The sequence below is a fragment of the Branchiostoma lanceolatum genome, chromosome 1 (assembly GCF_035083965.1).
Source record: "Branchiostoma lanceolatum isolate klBraLanc5 chromosome 1, klBraLanc5.hap2, whole genome shotgun sequence".
NCBI lineage: Eukaryota > Metazoa > Chordata > Leptocardii > Amphioxiformes > Branchiostomatidae > Branchiostoma > Branchiostoma lanceolatum.
The window spans coordinates 39,782,366-39,802,808 of record NC_089722.1 but is presented as its reverse complement, the minus strand read 5'-3'; the positions used below and the strand labels follow the sequence as shown (position 1 = coordinate 39,802,808).

General features: G+C 39.7%; 2 protein-coding genes across 3 annotated transcripts; one reads left to right on the top strand and one right to left on the bottom strand.

The window, feature by feature from the left end:
* Positions 1–2,114: 2,114 nt before the first annotated feature.
* LOC136422731 (globin-like) lies at positions 2,115–5,746 on the top strand. Of its 2 annotated transcripts, XM_066410593.1 has the most exons (5): positions 2,115–2,224; positions 2,384–2,521; positions 2,967–3,069; positions 3,905–4,018; positions 4,621–5,746. In XM_066410593.1, the coding sequence occupies exons 2-5, from the start codon at positions 2,424–2,426 to the stop codon at positions 4,738–4,740; spliced, it is 435 nt and encodes a 144-aa protein (XP_066266690.1). In that variant the 5' UTR covers positions 2,115–2,224; positions 2,384–2,423; the 3' UTR covers positions 4,741–5,746. The 2 variants fall into 2 exon arrangements, with proteins under 2 accessions (XP_066266690.1, XP_066266682.1); XM_066410585.1 differs by lacking the exon at positions 2,115–2,224 and having other exon boundaries at positions 2,248–2,521.
* A 936-nt stretch (positions 5,747–6,682) lies between these two features.
* LOC136422721 (calcium/calmodulin-dependent protein kinase kinase 1-like) lies at positions 6,683–20,363 on the bottom strand. Its single transcript, XM_066410575.1, has 19 exons — positions 20,103–20,363; positions 18,930–18,976; positions 18,193–18,232; positions 17,132–17,886; positions 16,655–16,702; positions 16,342–16,395; positions 16,027–16,075; positions 15,574–15,704; positions 15,118–15,154; positions 14,839–14,860; positions 14,628–14,716; positions 14,247–14,320; positions 13,581–13,680; positions 13,130–13,155; positions 12,949–13,002; positions 12,225–12,298; positions 11,705–11,792; positions 11,122–11,250; positions 6,683–10,691 (listed from the first exon to the last, which is right to left on the bottom strand). Exons 1-19 carry the CDS (start codon positions 20,125–20,127, stop codon positions 10,614–10,616), a joined length of 1,920 nt encoding a protein of 639 aa, XP_066266672.1. The 5' UTR covers positions 20,128–20,363; the 3' UTR covers positions 6,683–10,613.
* Positions 20,364–20,443: the final 80 nt, after the last annotated feature.

Sequence of the window (20,443 nt, the reverse complement as noted above, 5' to 3'; positions counted from 1 at the left end):
GTTCTAGTTAATTGAGCTGTATACACATCTTCAAGAACAGTTTAATGTTGACAGTCTAAGGTGTTTCATTGCATATGAATACCCAGTGTAGTTTCTGTCCATGATGGTATAATAACAAGCTGTTTTCTGCATTTGTTCTAGCAAGGACATTATACAAATAATGGGGGGGGGTCTAGTTAATTGAGCTGTATTACACAAGGTGTTTCATCACATGAATAGCCAGTTTAGTTGCTTCAGATGATGGTACAACAAGCTCTTTTCTATATTTGTTGTAGTTAGTCTATTGCAATATATACTAGTACACATCTACAAGGACATGTTTACTGCTGAATCAAGGAGGTTTTATACGATATATGAAACCTCATTGGTTGAATACAGGAATGAAAGACCTGTTGGTCATGATATAATATTTCGTCGCCTCAATTCTTTTTTAACAAGATTTATGATCTCAAAATTTGAAAATATAGGAATCTTGTTTTTTTGGCCCGCCTTGTTTTTTTTCGCCCTATCTCATTAATTTTGGGGTCTGCGGAGGATGTCATCCATAAAATTTACTTGCTGTGGCCTAATAAACAATGCAAAATCATCTGGGGTCCGTTTGTACCCCAGCGGACAACACGCACACTTTAGAGTTTAACTCCCACAAAAAAATGGCCAATCCCGGTAAAAATTTCTCAGATGTTGTAAGACATGTACATAAACAAACAAAAAAATGTTTATATGGCACATATGACCCCATACGGTCGGATGAGGGTTAAAAGATGAAGGCCGACACAACCCTCTGTAGATGTAATAAATTTATTATTGACCTTGATTATCGACCTGAAGAATGTCATAATAATGGACCCTTTATGATATCAATGCTTTCAGATAGAGATGATATGTGTTTATTGCCATACAAAATATCTTAAATAGAATTGAAAATGAATGAAACGAAGAAGTTTACACGAGTTGTTGGAAATGAGCTCACAGATTTTAATTTTTTCGGGTGGTAAGTCAGGACCTTCGAAATCCTTTCTTAAAGACACCCAGAGCATTTTATGAGGCTTGAAAACTGGAAATATTCTAGTTGCTGTAATCTTTATGAAATTGACATTTAATGCCACTGTTTACGCCACATTAATGCCACATTTTCGTGCGGATTTCTTATCAAGAGTGCTCAAAAGCGGCACAAAAATATGCTACATGGTGATCTTTTAGTTTAGTGTAACGCGCCTAGTGTAAATAGACCGATACCATAACCCCGCCCACCTCCGTCAAAACGTAGAAATGCAAAATTAAAACATAGAGGTGCAAATATTAGACGGACATGCAGTCACTCTCTCATTGGTCGAAACGCTAATTGTGATCGACAGTCAGGATCAGTCTATTAGGGTTTGGATTTTCTATCAGTTATCACCACACCAAACGACATCGTATCTTTGCTCCTTTAGTGTCGATATGTAATGGTATGATGTTGTTGAAATTTACTATGTGTTGGAATGACTAGAAATTGGAGTTTTGTTATTCAAGTTTCAAGCCTCATAAAATGCTCTTGATGCCTTTAAGCTACTGGCCGTGCACTTACCCTGGGCCCGGTCACTTAAACTTTGAGGTGTATACCATCAGAACTAGAATGGTTTGGTTGGGAAAAACGAAGGCAAAGTGCTTTTCTTTGGTACTTTTGTTCCTTGCTGTACAAAATGTTTGAAGTGCAAAGAGCCGTCATTTCTATGATCCATTTTGAACCTTGAAAGTCCGTTAAAGTTTGATTAGCACAGCCCGAATAATGAAGACGTAATAACGCGGAACAGTACCAAGTGGCGTATCTAATGGCTTTGGTAGTCTCTGTAAGCAAATGGTATGTAGAGGTTTATCGGTACACCAACTGTTCGAGGACTTAGACATGCCAAAACGCACGTAGACATTTTACTTGATAGAACATTATATCATTCTATAACATTCTTCACGCAAAAAGGACGTTTTTGATATGAAAATAAAGATGCAAGGATACAAATATAATGTTAACTTTGATGTGAATGATATGCAACTTCATATGCAGAGTCTTCTATTGGTCTGTTAACCTTGAACTTTATTCATCTCAGAAACCTCGTTCTTAGTCACCACTTAACAAAAATAATAAAGGTCTCAGTTCTCGTCTTGCGTGACAAGCTCGGTGCGGCTAGGTATATAAAACGGGATGCATCCTTAGCAAGACCACATCAGTCTTACGGAAACGCAGAAGGTATGTTGTTATATTGTGCTCTTACATGTAGTGGAAATTTACACTCAAACGCGTTTAAAACTAATTAGCCACATTGTTTTACTGATTAATGCTTTACTAGTGTCAATATGTTTTTCTTGGTATAAAACACAATCAAATTCCTTCAGATTTTATCCTTAGGAGAAAATTTGGAGTAAAAAAGGAAGGAAGATAAAAGAAAATGAGCCTGAATGTTGCTGAGAAGAAAGCAGTGGAGGAATCCTGGGCAAGAGTGTCCCAACCGTCCTTCCAAGACGCAGGCGAGAAAGTCTTCCTCAGGTAAGCTTTCTGGAGTCACATTACTCTTCGTGACGATTTGACACGCGTTCTTTTCTTGCAGTATTTTCTAGGCCTCTCTATGAGTGCTTTCTTTCTGATCACCCAGAAGAAGTAGGCTCAACCAGCCTCTGCGGGTCGCTGGGAAAATAGTAGAAATTGGCCAAATAGAGTCAACTGTATGAAGGGGGTCGGCTATGGAGATAGGTTCCAATATTGCAACCATGGGAATGTTATCCTCCATGGCCAAAGTCCCCCGGCAAATGTTCTCTCTATAGCCGACGCGGTTTGTCTGGTAGAGACTACAGAAGAAGTCTGAACCCCTGAAGAAGTCTGAACGTCCACCAGTACTACACTAATACAAAAAGCGTCGGCTCATAAAGAAGAAAGAAGCATGTATGGGATTTTGTGGTCAAACGCCTTCCGCTTGTGTATTTCCAACATCTAGGCTCCTGAAGAATAAATCTACTAAGGCGAACTTCAAGAAGTTCAGAGACATCCCTTTTGACCAGCTCACCGGTAACACCGCCCTTCGTCAGCACGGTGGGAAGGTAAGGAGAGGCAGGCAGTACTTCTAGTTCTAGTTCTATTCTATAGTCTGTAAACCCCCTAGTAGGGGTATCGCACAGACGGGGTGAGGCGCAGCTGCAGTGTCTGGGCTACGGGTGTGACGACAGCAGCCTGCTCTTGAAGGTGTCCGGTGAGGGGCTGTCTACTACGTGAGCGGAGAGGTTGTTCCACTCAGGTTATTGTCCTGGCAAAGTAGGCGAATTTCGCAGTGTCACCCTTGGGTTGAAGGGTTCTGTACTTATGGGCGTGGTTGGTACGGGTACGTGCGTGTGCTGAGGTGAGACGAGTGGGCGGGATAGCAACAAGACCGTTTGTGATCTTGTACATCATAACCAGACGTGCGTCCTGACGTCTAGTCTGGAGTGACGGCCATTTTAGGTCCCGGAGGAGCGCTGTAACGCTGACATCTTCACAGTTCACAAAAAGAAGATCTGCATGAAAGATAACACATTGTTATTGAATAGAATTCCAAACGCTTTTAATATAAGCAAAGGAATGTACATGTAGGTCGTGTTGGACAGAACACATAGGTACACGGACCCATAGATTCGTGCAAATGTGAACGCGAACTCACATGCGCAGTTCTTTGGGGGCAATTTACACACATTTCGCGCGTAATTCGGGGCATAGCTATATGGGCCTAGCATACAAAGTCGATATATTGGGGTACCATTTGAAATAATAATGTACCGGACTTTGTAATGGTCAGGACGTAAACGTATGTTATATATGGGTAGATATTTGTTTATTTAATATATATATATATACATAATCTACATAAACAGAATTAACTAACCCGTTGATCTGCCATGTTAGGTGGTTCAAGTGTTGGACGACTTCATCAAAGGTTTGGACGGAAGTGGATACGAGGCCGTGAAGAAAGTTGGACGCATTCACAAGGCGGAGGGCATGACTAGCGAGAAAATCGAGGTATGTCAGCATATCAACAATTCTCAACTTAACGTTATATTGCTTTAGATCTTCTGGCGTTTTTTTTTCTCCAGAGGTGGCAGTTTTGTGCGGCTACTGCCATTTCTTATAGCGTGTTTCATCATGATAGCTTACCATCGTTTTGGCCGGTGGTTTCTCAAAGGGTGACTTTGGGTAGTCCTCTTGGTCGTGCACCCCCCGGTTTTCGAGTCATAGCAGTTTTTGCTGTTCTGTGGCCAACTAGTCTCCCGTGAATGCCCAGCAAAGCTTAGTCTCCTTTTCTATTACGGTTGTACCGAGAGGTGGGACTGTGTTCTTCATTGGTTACATGGTCACACTAGCAGGAGACGCCAAAGATTCTTCAAAGTCAACAATACCCAGTTTACCCGTAGATTGTAGTTGTCAGTTATGAAAAATATAGAACTGCGGCACTGGAAAGAATATAATGATATGGTGACTGGCACTTGGCATACCACGTTGAATAAATAAGACTGTTAAGCACCCTCGCCTGAGCACACATAACTTGTAGTGTGCTCCGAGTGTACTTGGAAACGCTTGTGTAAACCGGGTCTAAGTTTTACTTGTAAATCTTTCCACACCAGCTGATGAAGCTAGCCTTGTGCGAGGTGTTGGATGACGCGGGATGCGGCGACCACGTGACCAAGGCCGCCTGGGAGAAACTGTGGCGCCTGTTCATGGCCGCGCACAGCGACGGCTACTGAACGCCCCCTAGAGTGGCTTTGAAGAAACTCAACGGACCACGTTTTTAACACCGACAAGTAATTCAACACTTAACACTTATGGATGTATTGATAGACAAAGTCACAGAATATCTAACTTGATGACTTGTTCTGTAAAGTAGAACTAAAAGTGGATGAAGCTTAAGTATACCTTTAGAATGTGACAATTACAGGACAATTAGATGTAACATGTTGACTGCTAACTCCGCATAGCAAAACAGCTTACATTTTTGCATGTCACTCTAGCTATTCCTAAATAAATTAGATTGAAGACTGTGAAACAGAAAATACGTGCTGGTCAGAAGCTTGCTTTGTTTATTTCTTTCTGATTTCTTCATTATGTGTAACACCTGCAAGTTGGCCTACTGCCGGTAAGTACTGTACTGTACAGAGCTTCAAGCAACGGATCAAGGGCAATATCATATCGCACACAGGCCAACGTTTCTTGCACTTCCGTTTCCATATGCACTCACAGAAACGACTGAGACACATTGTAAGATTGTGTTTCTAATCTGGTCATAGCATTTTTGACCGTAACAAGAAAATATCATAACTCTATATGTTTGCATTGTCTCTGTGCAGAAACTGAAAATTGATAAACAGCATCGCATAAAAACGGTGACATAAATAATAATGTATACCACCTTACATTACAACAAATACTCTGAACTCTAGATCTACTGTCTAAGGTAGAGCTTATACAGTGGTAGAAATACATGGTAGAAATAAATATGGCTAAGGGGATGTACGGAATGACTCTACAGCACGGAGCGTTTCTATGATGCTCAAAACAAATATTGACACAGATACAACACTTCTGACATGACTGGTTTTACCATCAATCCTACTGCGCCGTTTGGAAAGGTGAAGCATGCTTTGTTTAGCTGTACAAGCATCAAAATACAACCAGTCATTTTTTTCTGTCAACAGCTGGAATTATTGCACATCTAGTAAACATTCTGATGAAGACTTTTGAATAAAAGGCCGAAACCGGTAAATCGTTGTGTCTCAGCAGTCATCATTCTGTCGCCCAATCGACTACATCTAGTAAACATTGCTACTCACAAGTTTCATCCATGAAAAAAAAAGTCTTCCATGATGGTAGATAATTGTACTAAATTGAAAAAATAGATACTTCAGGGGAAAATTTCCTCAATTTTTTGTGCAATTAGCTACAATGAAAGAATTGTTTCGGCCATCAGTTACTACGTGATCTCAACCCTGTTATCTTTGCTCACGGCACGTTCATTTAAGTGTCTCTCAGTTTGACAAGAGTAGTCAGTTCTTTTCTCCTTGCTAACGTGAAAAGTTCAACCCACCTCCTCCCCTGCTCCGTCTTGAATTCAAACCGTTTGATTATAGTTGGAAGTAATTCGTTTATACCTTGACTCAGGCGTTCTCTTTCGGAAAAGTGCTCAAATGAACCTTTCCCTTCTCAGGCCAATCTTGTGTGGTTTCGGTTCTTGAATATTGATAATTTTCACTTATGACAGAAAGTTGTTGATTGCTTTTGAGTTGATTAATATCGCAATAAACAGCGATTGTGCACTACATGACGAAAAATTAAATTAGGCCAGTTGTTCATATACTGACATGTGGCCTGTCCTTGGTGCTGAACACTGTTTAAAACATAATCTTATATAGACACTAACCTTAAACAATCTCACCCTTTCATAGTTCTGAACACAACACCTATTACACACACAAATACACCTGTTTTTGATTTTGAACAACACTATCCACACACAACATTGATATGTCTTACCTGAAACATCTTCACCAACGTTTTGAGTGAAATTCAGACAAATTTTCAAAAGGCCCCCCTGAACTTGCTATACAACAAAACAAGCTAGCAGCCTTAACAATACACAACTGAAACTGCCCAACATATTGTTATTGCAAAGAAATACAAACGGAAACTAGATTCACTGTAGCAAGGCCAGACCTTTATTCAATTGTCATGGGCTACAAACACTATGCATCAGTATTATTGCACATGATCTCATATGGAATGACAGTTTACAATATGTTGAGTTATATCTGGATTACAAATGACCTCCCTCTATATACTAGTACACCAAACCTTCACACGCACGATCAGAGGAACTGCAGCAGAGTCATCAATTCTGTTCTGTCAACCTGCTTATTTGTCTGGAAGACAGCTGAACTGTGGGGTATGGTGCTCGAGTGATGCTGGTATCATCATAAAGTGGGTATATCACTAGACTGCATGAAATTGCGAAGACATTCGGAGACTGGTGCCACTGGCGAAAATTTTGAAAAATTCGCAATTGGTAAAATGGTGCATATACTGGTGCGCAATCACTGCAAATCTTTTTTTGGGATGAATATTGAATATCATTTTATTCAGTGGCAACGCGATTTCCAATGAAATTATCTTGCATCTGCTTTGGAGCCAAAACTGAGAATGTGACATTCTGGGGCGACCGTTTGTGTTTTATAGGTCACGTATTACACCTGTGTCGCACAACAGTTGCAAAGATGCTGCAATTTTCTCGTACAATTAGGCACAGCCCAGTGAGATACCTGCTCATGGTACTTCAGCTATGTATTACAGATCCCTGAGGCATCCATCTGTAGGGAAACTATAAATTTGCCATTTAAGTTTATCAAATATCACTTGTCGGTGGAATGAATTAGTTGTACACAAACAATGTAGTTTTGAATAGGTAGATGTAGCATTGACATGACGGGTATCTCACTAAACTGCTCCTTATTGTACCAGGAATTCACATAGTGCCACCAATTGGCGCAATTTGTCGCAAAACAGCAAACAATGCTTTCATGACTGCAAGTCTCTTTTTGATGAATTTTAACCTCTAATACTGTGGCAGAACTGCACTTCGGAACGGATTTATCCTGTATCAAAACTGACAATGTGTCATTCCGGGTGCAGCCATTTTGTTTAGCTCATCTGGGGTTCATACACAAATGCATCGATGGCACAATTTCCTTGTGCAATTTGGTGCAGTCCAGTGACATACCCGCTTTACAAAAAAAACATAGCTATGCATGTACTGGTACAGGTATATACAACGTACTCTATGCAAGAAACAATTATATGTCAAAGAAATGTCCATATACATGTACATGTAGTGCCTTGGACATTCCATTTGATAGGCTGATATAAATATACATGTAGCTGATCATTACAATGCCCCATGTAGACACATTTTATAATGTATAAAGCTTATAAGTCCAAGGCACGAGTAAGATCATGAAGTGGTATCATTGGTTTCTGACTACATTTGGAGTACTGAAACTAACATTAATATTACTGTATGAAGCCAATGTAATCAGACACAGATTAAGCAAACAAATTACACTACATGTATACATGGTTTATCATAACCAAAAAAAAAATAAAACATTATCCTCATGGTATGACTTCATGGAATATAGAATGGTATGCCAGGATAGCATCATTCTCTAACAAAAGTCAAATACTCGAGTCCAGTTGTTATCGATCTTAGATATGGAATATACATTATGGAAATATCAAATGCTATCCAGCTTAAGTAATCACCTCAATTATACTGCATTGAGTCCGTACAAAAATCTGAAAATATGCCGATCAGATCATAATTTGCCTTCATTTCAAGTAAATGTAGAAACTTACAACATCACATAAACATTACAGGCAATTATTCTAACAAGTCATTCTTGCTACTGTACAGTCACATTAAATAAGGCTCCATGTAACACTAGAGATACGTGTGTTAAGATACTGATTAGCTCAGTCATATATAATCATATTACATTCTGAAGTTAGATCACGCTGACTTGAATATATGGATGACATCCGCGGTAGATCAATTTTTGTCCATTTCCAAAAAAAACTTAATACGAGTATTATGACGCTATATAAGTCGCACAAAGAATCTGCAAAATGAGCAAATATGTGCCGTAAATTGCCAAAAATATGAGAAACCGGATACCAATGTCTACAATGCCTGTTTAATCCTTTTGCAAAACGTACTGATTTTGTCATGAACTCACTCCTTGCACAAAATAGATTTTGAGGCCTCAGCGAAGTTTTCCAAAGTCTTCCAAGAATATGTTAATCATAAGAATTCATCATTTGGTATATGCTGCTTTGCAAGTTCAGTCATTTGTAAAACCTTCCTGACCACTTAGATTTCATAATGAAGGAAATTTTCATTTGCAGCCAATTTGATTATTTTGTCACAAGCACTCATCAATTTTAAAGCACTCAGAGGATGTCATTCAAAATCAAATCAGTGTGGTCTAAATTTGATAAAAGATACGATCCATGGCACATGTCTATTATATAGTGGCTTCACATTTCTCAGCCCAAAAAAATGAAACATAGATATTAGAAGTATTTGTTAGTCAGCCTGCAACATTTCACTTCATATTTTCCATTGACGTATCCAGGACTTCACAGAAAACCAGCGAACAAAATCATGTCCCTGTGTAAATAATGCCACTGCATACAAGTGATGTCACGGTGATGCAAAAATCAGGTGGAATGCCCAAGAATTACATTTCAATCAACAATCTGTTCTCTTAATTCAAATATCAATTAGTAGACTAATCTGCTACAAACATTTTGCTATCAGTCCTCGGATACCCAGGATGCTAACAAAATCAGCGATTGCTCGATGATGTCATGTAGTATATACTGCACTCAGGTACCGTGGCCAGGGAAACTACTGTACAATCATGATTAACAAATTCATGCCCCGGTTCAAATTAGTGCTATCTGGGTCCGAGAGTTTCTTTAAACTTTTTTTAAAAAGCTTGAAAAATCAGCCACATTTTGGACAGCTGTCTTTACCTAAACCCGACATTGGCTTTAGGAAGTACGGTAAATGTATTTAAGTTCCTGGTGATTTGATTTCGCGCTAGGGATATAACAGAGTGTTTGGGGTGGTTTTTAGTTCGCAGTTGAAACAAGGTGGTAAGTATAGGTGGGCAGAAGACAGAAGAAGCATCTATGCAGTGGTTTTAAGTTCACAGTGAAGAGGTTACCGCAAAACCCATGGCCACAAGAACATTCTACCACCACAAACTTAAAATGCATTTACAGTACTATTATAGTCATTACATGCCAGCAAATTGAACAGACGTTCCAATATACATGCGTTTATACAAGTCTTGATTAGAAATTTCTAGAAAAATTGCCGTCAGTAGAAAAATGCATTGTGTTAAATTCATGTCATGAAAATTCTCAGACTGATGCCCAGTATACTGTAACTTAGATGCACCAAGTCTTAGACATACCATTCGAGACAATTTGTACACAATCCTCGTTCACTGCTTCTGTCAGCAAAGATGTCAGCACATATATCTCAATGTCAAAGAACAAACTACGTTTTTCCCTCAAGGAGAGAGGTAGAAAGAAAAGTCATTAGATATAATTGACATACAAATGTACATGCCCTGTCATCTTTGCAACTTCAAAGATTAAATCTCAGAGGCCAAAATTTCTGATGGCAAGGAAACTGAATTTAACCAAATTAAAAAGTAAATTACTGCATTTCAACATACATGTATATTTGCCGGTAAATTTAAATCTAACTTCAAATCATTAAGTCACCTCTGGTGTAAATATGAAAGTAGTGGTGTCAAAAGATGTGCACATGTATATCACTCCACACATCTGACAATATTGTCCTTCACAGAAATCAACACTTGATAAATATATATAAGCTTTGTAAATATCAGGGCCTGCCACAGTGTGCACGAATATGCTTCCTTGGATATAAATACGGTAAAAAATCATGTTAATCATGTAAAAGGACGTCCTTTTCTTCATCTGAAAAAGACAGGTCTACCTGGACAGAGGGAAGCCTCCAGCCACCGTGAGTCTATGGGGATGCCGAACCCTCACCTTGTCTGAAAGGATTGGAGAAGGACCGCTTCCTCAGCATACTCTTCACCAAGATCTGAAACAGACAATGGGAACTGTCAGACATTTCTCAAGACAATTTTCTCTCTTTAAGCCTCTCTTTCTTACCTTCATGAAGGAGGTAATGTTTTAATGAAGAGTGCATTTTGATAAACAAGTTTTGAATTTAAACTAGTAAATTACATATGGACATGTTTTGGCATGTGAGTAGCGCTTCAGAAATTAAGGGGGGGGGGGGGCTCAGCTCCAGAAGAAAGTGTTCTATTGTATAGTATACTATTTACTAAGAGGACAAAAGTATTTATTCTGTAGCATTTATGTATGTATGTATGTACTCAACTTACATGTATCAATGTATGTATGTTTAGATGTACATGGTTTATCAGCATAAGTCAAGAAGCTATGGATGGATTGTCATGAGACTTCAAGTTGGTTTTTGGTTAGGTCATGTCCTGACAAAGACTTACCAATGTGTTGAGCTGGGGCACTTGTTTCACACAGTTGGTCACCTCGTCATCAGTTACTTCCACCAGGGTGCAGTTCTCAGCCTCAGTGGGTAGGGGGAGCGCACCTTCCTCAGTAACCCACTGGTCAACCTGCAATCAGTTATGGAAGGTGACTGGCAGGAAAAACACTGGATTATCCCACAAAAAACTTTTCAATTGGTAGTATATATGATAATGAAGTACAATTCATTTGCAAACCCGCAAGATGTATAATTGCCTTAGAGTATATAATTATTATGTCTTTATTTTGTATTTCTCTATCTTAGTTTCTGTACCTACATGTACCAGTATAACCATCCTTTGGCGTAACAGCTGGTGAAGTTTGTGCAGCAGTTTGTATTTCTCTATTTTCTTTGTTAAACTTTGTATTTCCCTGTTTTCTTAGTTTGTATCTACAATGTACATTGTACTTAGTCCTACCAGCATAAATGTGCTGTCTGAAAAAGTCTGGAATCCTCCAAATCATGTCAACCGCTGAATATGTCTTAAAGTCATCAAATGACGTCCCCTACTAACCCTACTGGGAAGCCTGTGTGTTACTGACCTTGATATCTGGGAGGGTGATTCGGGACAGCGGATCCTTGTCCAACATTTTCTGCAGTAGTTCCTTCAGACCTACGCTCACATCACACCTGTACAGACATCACAACACTTAGTTTCACATTGAACAACATTTTCAATTTCATCCCCTCACTGAACTGCACCAAATTGCGCTTTGAAATTGCGCCAACTTTGGGATTTTTGCCACTTTTCCCTAGCGGTCACACTTACGTGCGACGCACGGGTAAAATACAATGCCTCTACAAAACAAAATGGCCATACCCGGAATGCCACATTCTCGGTTTCAGCTCAAAATCAGATACAAGATAACTTTATAATTGGAAATTGCAGTGTTGCCACAAAATTAAAAGCAAAAAGTACCATGATTAACATTCATCAAAATTTACAGTGATGCATTGTTTTGCACCCATTTGTACCAACCGCAAACAAAATGAATGTACAGTATCTTTTTTTAAAGTTTGCACCATTTTGTGGATGCCTCACACAATTTTTTTTTGCCTTACCTGTTTGGGAAGGTAAGGTCCTGAGTCCTGATCTTCGTGTGCAGTGCCAGGATGGAGGTGTCTTCAAACGGACACTGCAGGGTGAACAAACATGGAGAAATCAAGTCTAGATTTGAGCCATTTTGAAAAGAATAACACATGATTTGTACTTAGTCCAGATTTGCTACGCCATGTGTCTATCTAAAATGCACAAATATGCATGGCAGTTATTTTGAAAAGAACAACACATGATTTATACTTAGTCCAGATTTACTACAATATAAGTCTATCTAAAATGCTCCAACATGCATATGGAGGTTATGATTTCATTCAAATTGATCATGAGTAGTTTGCTGTAACGCATGAATAAAGCAATCCAAAAGGTTCGTACAAATTTTCATGACATGGAGAAATGAAGTTATTGAGATCTAGATTTGAGCCATTTTGAAAATGACAACACATGATTTGTACTTAGTCTAGATATACTACACCATAAGTCTAAATCTAAAATGCTCCAACATGCATATGGAGGTTATGATTTTATTCAAATTGATCAGTTTGCTGTAACGTGTGAATAAACTAACCTATAAGGTTCGTACAAATTTTCATGACCTTTTGTGTACTGACAAATCTTGGCTAATATGAAAGATCAAATGTCATTTTGACTTAACATGAAATGTCATTTGGATTACTTGAAGGTTGCTCAAATGTGAGAGGTAATCCCAAAGATGGTGTGTTTACTTACATGGCCATACACAAAACAGTACAGAGTGACTCCCAAGGCCCAGACATCCAGACCCTGCAAACGAAACATGTTCATGTCATGATCAAAACAAGCACTCAAGAGACTTAACTTTTCTTCAAAATGAATGCAAGAAAGTTGCGTGTTCCAGAATATCATTTTTATTAATATACAATGTACCTACCTTTCCACTGTACTTGTCAGTAGACTCTGAAATGTATAGGGAAAAAATTCACCCAACTGACTGAAGCATCCATGTAGCCCTACATGTATTTAACATAATGAAGAGGTACCTATATGTTGTGCAGTACCTTTGAATGTCTGTCAACTAAGGCTCATGTACACATGCATGTCGATGTGTATTATGCATAAAACAGATCTCATAACGGTAAAGAAAAATACCTAATTTTCAAAATAATTTTGAACCCTGGATGTACATGAGTATACATATCAACGACACACTTATGCATCAATAATTGTACAACTACCAGACTTGCACAAATTGTAGTACCAGTATGTTTGTTTGTCTACATCATGATGCACATGTAGCTATGTCTCCCTGCAAACTATCAGAACCTAATAAAGTATCTAGTGAAATGGCAGCCCCATGTACCCTGAGTCAATGACTGACCCACCTGACAGTGTTTCCGGTGCCATGAAGGCGGGCGTGCCCACACTGCTGGTCATCAGGGCGTCAACTCCGTCATACTCATTACTGACCCCAAAATCTGCAATCTAACAGGCAAAACACCAGTTAATACCTCAGAAATATCCTGGTAGAGAAATATATTGCATTGGACACTTGCAGCAACCAGTGAGGAAGATATGGTGGGATGGTGGTCTTGTGGTTAGGGTTGTGGACTTAAAGGCTAAAGGTTATGGGTTCAAATCCCTAGCAGGCCCCAGTGTTGTGCCTTTGGGAAAGGCACATGTTTCCTCACTCTACTCAGGTGAAAATTAGTATTTAGCTCCGCTTAGGTACGTCTTCTCGGCTGGGATGTAAAGTCGAAGGTCTCCCCCACACTCGATCGTAAAGAATAGGGGTACCGGTCGTTCCCAGTGTGAGTGGCCCAAACCTTACAGTCTGGTCTTATGCTGCAAGTACCTATATACAAAACTGGTGTTGCTACGCCTAAAGGTGCTTTATCTGCTATGCAAAACAAATAAAAAAGATAGATATCAATAGACCTATAATTTCTCTTATCCCTCTCCACCCAGAAGCTATGTCATAAGCTGTTGCTGTATTATGAAGAGATGTACACTGGTAGTTGATAAACAGTGCCAAAGGTAGGAAATCTCACCTTAACATGTCCATCATCACCCAACAGCAGGTTGGAAGGCTTGATGTCCCCATGGACTATCTTCTGATATTGCACTGTAGAAGACAATATAGGGTTAATGACCCGCTTACCTTCCATGTATACAGTATCAGAGTACAGAACAGAAAGTTCATTTTAATTCAGAATAAAACTAAAACTAAACAGTACCCCCTCATGTAATAGTTGTGTGACGTTTAAAAATTGGTCCAATGTGAACCTTTTAATAAGTGGTCAGTGGTTATGGGAAAATGCAGCCTTCTCATTGATCGACATCATCTGTCAAAAGTACATCGTACATGACGTTATATCCCACTTAAATGATGGAATTAGAAATGACAGAAGAAGGGTCAAAACTGCACTTACAATACTCCAGGCCGAGAAGCACATCACGGAAATATTCCCTAGCTTGGTCCTCAGACAGAGGGTCGTTGGTGGGGACCTCCAGCACTGGACTGTGAATGGATCATGAACAGGGCTTATTACTCAACTTACACTAGTTATGCACAGTTACACCTAGTGGTATGCTATTCTTCAAATCAAAATTGCCCAAGAATAGACAAGATTCTGGACTTACCCCTTTTCAACAAGTTCGAAAACTGTAAAGAGAAACAAAGAAATAATTACTGGTGCAAAAAAACACGACAGAGTTGAGCATTAAGTTTCAGACCGAGTAAAAGTATTTCTTTCTCTTATTCTTTTTTTAGACCTACACACTATGCATATGACTGTCTTAAGTTCCATCTGGTGCAGTCTATACATGTCACTGGGTATCTGGGGCCTTATCAAATTAGTTTGGGTTACTCCAAACCATTGACCTTACATCACAGTCCTAATGTTTACATGTCTTACTCACCCAGGTAAAGGTAGTCATCCTGTGGATCATCTAACACCTGTACAAGTAGGGATTCCGAAACAATATGAAGCTTTTAGATATCATATGTCATACATACACAGTCACAAAGATTCTATGAGTGATATCTAAGAGGTATACAAGTATGTATATTACATACATGTAGTCCATAGTGATTTCCTTGACTTCTCACAATAGATACTGTAATTATTTCACATTTTACTGTAAATCTTGAATATGACAGTCATCATACATTTGCTTGGTTCATACAATGTAACCATCATTATACAAGATACAATAATCAAATATCATTAACTAAGAATGAAAACATTTTGCTCCAGAGTTCAGAGGCATCAGACCTAAAGATACAGATTCGTTCAGTCACCCTTGCAGTGCCTAGTGGCAGACAGCTGTATAATACCAACAGTGTAGTTATGTGATCACAATTAACTTTCTTACCTCCTTGAGGTGAACAATGTTGGGATGGTGGAGTTTCTTAAGGATGGCGATCTCCTTGTAGATCTGCTGCAGGCCCCTGCTGGAGTTGGCTGCTGCTGACCGTCCGCCGGCGCCCCGGGTAGGAGGGCGTCCTGAGCACACACGGGAGATTTGGGATTAAATTTTGAGCCTTCTTTTTGACCAGAAGACTATAGAATGATCTTCTGTCAAGTTTACCAAAATTAGAGAGGTTGAAGAAAAATAAAATCAGTAATTGGTGTTGTAGCTATATAAAAGGATCATGAGTGTTCATCCATCCCATAAACAGTTACTTTGCTTCAGAATAATTCCCTGGAAGAAACAGTCCCTAGACTTGAGGGCATGCAGCCACGAATTGAAACCCAAGTTGACATAAACTGGAGTGTGCCCCCTTAATGACACTAAATAACAACAGAAGCAAGTTATAATACTTACGGAAAAAATCCCTTTTGATGAGTTTTTTCTTTGAAATAATCTTCATTGCCTGTGTAAAGAAACAGTTATATCATAGTATAGACTAGCAATCAAGGTTGTGGATGTTGTGTTAATGGTTGACCAAATAATGTTTTGAGGATTTACAAAACAAAGTAATGTATACAGACTTGTCCATGCAACTCCATCAACTGGACATAACGTGACCATAAATTATCATTTTTCCTTTCCCCTAACCCCAAATCCATTAATCATTTGAATCATCAAACAGCACATTGTTGTGACCTATAATAAGATTTATCATGAGTGTCAACTCACATAGTTTGTGTCGTCTTTTTCGTCATATGCTAGCTTGACAACACCATAGGCACCCTGGGTAATGGAGAAAATATTCATACATCAAATCATCAGTGGACGAGCATCAGATACTACGCACTAACATCTAGACACACACACATACAGGCCTAGGCACACACATATATATGCACACACACATACATGCACACACACACATTTACATATGCATGCACACACACTCACACACACAAACATATGCACAAACATGCACGCATATATATAGTACACACACAAGCACTGTGGCAAAGACAAGACCTTATTGTTGAAGCCATACCTTTCCTATTTCTTCTTTCAGTCTGTACTGATTGAGCTGGGTGAAGTCCTGTTTGGGAAAGTAAACAAACACAGTAGCATTAATTAATAATTTGGACAGTCTGGTAAGATATCTTAATAATTCTTATCAATCTCATCTTATTTCATTCAGACCCTTATAGTGCCTAGTTTAGGGCAGGACATTTCCTTGCTATTTCAGTAGCAGGGTATATATCTTTCGAGGAAGTGGTTGCTAGCCCTTTCCCTTTAACGTGATCAAGGGACCTAGAACGCGGGACCCCAATTTTATGTCCCTTCCGAAAGATGGGTGCAGCCCCAAACAAGATGTCCTACCCAGGATTAAACTGGGGTCTCCCAGTTACCAACTTATTGGAACCAGGACCTCAACTGTGACTCTTTTACCAGTTGAGCTACAGGCACATCCTTCTTGTAAGTTGTAATATTTTTACATAATACATGAGAAAGGCACCCAACATACCTCCTTGTCCATGATGCTGACTGTGTGAGACTCGGTGGCTGGCCTGCGTGGGTACCTGGGTGTTAACCTGGGTGATGCCATGGGGGAGGCATACGGTGAGTAAGGCAAGCTCGGGTAAATGGGACGATCCAAAAGTTCCTTACTCCTGGACGTTTCCTCCGGTCCTGACGGCGAGACTGTGTTCTGACTGTCGGTAACGACGACAGACGGTTTCCTGTCCAAGTCTGGCAACTGTGAACCCTTGACTTTGTCTAGAACGAAGACGATGTCCTCGGGAAGGGAGTAGCGAGTCTCTGTCCTGCCCAGCTGTCTGGGCGGCACTGCGGTCAGAGGCAAGTCGGATGTATTGCTGGCGTGTGACATGTCCTTCTCCTGGCTCTCCAAATCAGGAATGCTTTTCTGTTTTTCTTTAATATCATGAGGAAGGTGTTGTTGTGTCAGAGCTCCTTCTCCAGTTACCTGGATGCCGTTCGGTGTCTTACACTTTAAGGACTCTGCTTGGTTCATGTTCTTAGTGACTTCAAGGGGACTTTGTGGACACTTTGTTGTGTCCACTTCACTGTTCACAGTAACCCCTAATTCACCCCCTGCCTCAAGCTCGCTTGAGTGCGTTTTTGAATCGTTTGAGGTCAGGTACGGAGTCTGATCGTTTACGGCAGACATGTCAGGAAGACGTTCTTTTTGCTGAACCGAGTCCAGCGCTAGTGCAGAGTTCTGGTCTCCACCTGCCAGCCCCACCACTCCCAGGTTACTATCTGTGAAAAAATTTTCATCATTAGAAAATGTATTATAAAACTAAACAGGTAACATATATGCAGGCAAATACATAATGTTTACCTTCACAATGGTGCGCTTGCTGTTTCAGTTAAAGCAGGGTAACGTTATATTTTTACACTAAATTCTAGTGAGGGGTTGCTAGCCCTTCCCCTTTAATTTTTTCCAACAAAGTACCTCCTTGAACATGGGACTCCCATTTTACATCCCTTCCGAAAGACAGGAGCAGCCCCAACTTAATAGACGATGATTTACCTGTGTGCTATTGCCCAAACTTCAGGACTTACCTGGTAAGTGTTCTAGTTGATCAGTCTCACTGAACCTGACCTGAGGAACAACATTGGAAGGATAAGATTAGGTAGGATATATTAGCATCGTAGTTGTAGACATGTTGACTATCAATTTATGGTGACTCAACTTTTAATTCATGCAGTCCAAACGAATCATTAAGAAAATCCAAAGTCTGCAATTGTTGTTACTGCTCATTTAGGCTATCTTGTTAAAAACATCAGCATTGCACAATCTACATGATTAACCTCTGATGTCAAAATGTCACTCACTCACTCACTCACTCACTCACTCACTCACTCACTCACACACACACACACACACACACACACACACACACACACACACACACACACACACACACACACACACACACACACACACACACACACTCTCTCACACACACACACACACACACACACACACACACACACACACACACACTCACTCCCTCGCAACTCCATAATCATGAACATTATGTATGTTCCCAACAGGAGTTACAAAAATACAAATACTAGACCTTCTACCGCCGTATAATATAATAGAGATATGCTATAGCTATAGCTAGTGGGCCCTTTTATTCACTTTCTTCTACTTTTTTTGTTTTTAAATATTTTTTTTATTTATGCAAGGAAAATACACTCAGGCAAGCCTGTTTTTCAGGTATCCTTGGTTTCACATATAAAAACACAAACTATGACTAATTACACTGTGACAATAACAACGTTATACATACCTTGTCAATATACTGGTTGGCTGTTCCTACCAGCTTCACTCGACCACCTGTTGGATTTTTGGAAAACAAAACTGCAGTGAATGGAACAAATCATCATTATGCAATACATATATCAACAATGAAACTCTGGATTTTCTAATCTTCAACTTCCATGGATACAAAACAAGATAAGCAATTGTCTCTAACCATAGTATATATATGGAAACAATTATTTCCCAATAAATGCTACATGGGAGCCTGTAAATGTTTTGTGGTCCTGACAATGGTCTACACCCAAGTCTGGAGGGATGGCTTACTATCATGGCTATATATTCCAGAATCCTTCTAAATTCAGAAGCTTCCAAACACATTAAGCAAGACTTTTGTATCAAAGCTGGTGATTTCATGAGGCTTGGAGGTGACAATTTGTGAATGATTCCCATCCCCTTCATAATGTAACTGTGGACTGTCAAATGGTCAAAGTGGGTAGGCTTGCGAGATCAAGAAGTCACAGGTTTATGTAGGGGTCCATCCCGGTGAGAGTGGATCAGACAAATCAGTCCTGATATGCAGTTTGTACTAGTAGTGTTTAGTACAAACCTGGTGTTTTACGCCATGAGGCAGTCTAAGAGTATGCAATGCAAGCAAACGAACAATTTTTTACAAACAAAAAGGCATGCAGCCCCTACATTGTACATGTGAAGCAAGATATCTTATACACTTTACGGTATTTGCCCAATAAAAGATGGTGCTTCTGAAAAAATATCACCATTGCAGACACTAGTAAGTAAAGGAAAGGGAATAGATGCTGATGATAATGATGGTAACAAGGTACAAAGTGAACCTAGCTATCAAACCCCACTATACTCCGTACAAAATTGCCATGGCAACAAAGTCTATAAAGTTCTGACAGCTTTACCACCTCAGTATGGTAAATCATATACTAGCGTTAACTGATCTGTAAACAACGATGATGTTATCTGTGTTTCCAGTGCCAGGGGTGATATGATGATAAACGTGATAAACGTTGCGTAACAGGGTTGCGAGATCAAAAGTTCCCAATTCAGTCCCTGAAAACAGCGTGCATTCACACCCTGATCCCTAACCTGAACCCAAACCCTAACCTCCGTCTCTTAACCCTTACTCATTTATTGCTACATTTATAATATGTTGTGACAAACGCGAAATATTTACCGTTCTTGAAGGCCGAGTTTCCCATTACTTTTGATCAGCGTCTCCCGTAAAAACTCGGATCCATGGAGACGTACTCTGGCGCCACATGTGGAGTGGACGCGTTATTCTGCACGGAAAGGGGATGTCAGGTTGTCTACAGTACGGACACGCTGTCCCACATGTCCAGAGACTGAACAGTTGTTGACTGTCGTGGAGACATGTAGCAGTTGCAGGTGTTGTGATGGCCATGGACGCTGACCGGAAATACTTAAGGCCAAACCACGTAGGCTAAGTACAGGGGAGTTGGGTCAATTTACGCTATTTATTATCCATTACATAGAACCAAATGAAATAAAAGATTA

Coding starts and splice junctions, on each gene's coding strand:
- LOC136422731 (XM_066410593.1), top strand. CDS start 2,424: ATGAGCCTGAATGTTGCTGAGAAGAAAGCAGTGGAGGAATCCTGGGCA. Junction 2,522..2,966: donor GGCGAGAAAGTCTTCCTCAG/GTAAGCTTTCTG, acceptor TCCAACATCTAG/GCTCCTGAAGAATAAATCTA. Junction 3,070..3,904: donor TTCGTCAGCACGGTGGGAAG/GTAAGGAGAGGC, acceptor CTGCCATGTTAG/GTGGTTCAAGTGTTGGACGA.
- LOC136422721 (XM_066410575.1), bottom strand. CDS start 20,127: ATGGGAAACTCGGCCTTCAAGAACG. Junction 18,233..18,929: donor CCAACCAGTATATTGACAAG/GTATGTATAACG, acceptor GTTGTTCCTCAG/GTCAGGTTCAGTGAGACTGA. Junction 13,681..14,246: donor GTGATGATGGACATGTTAAG/GTGAGATTTCCT, acceptor TTTGCCTGTTAG/ATTGCAGATTTTGGGGTCAG.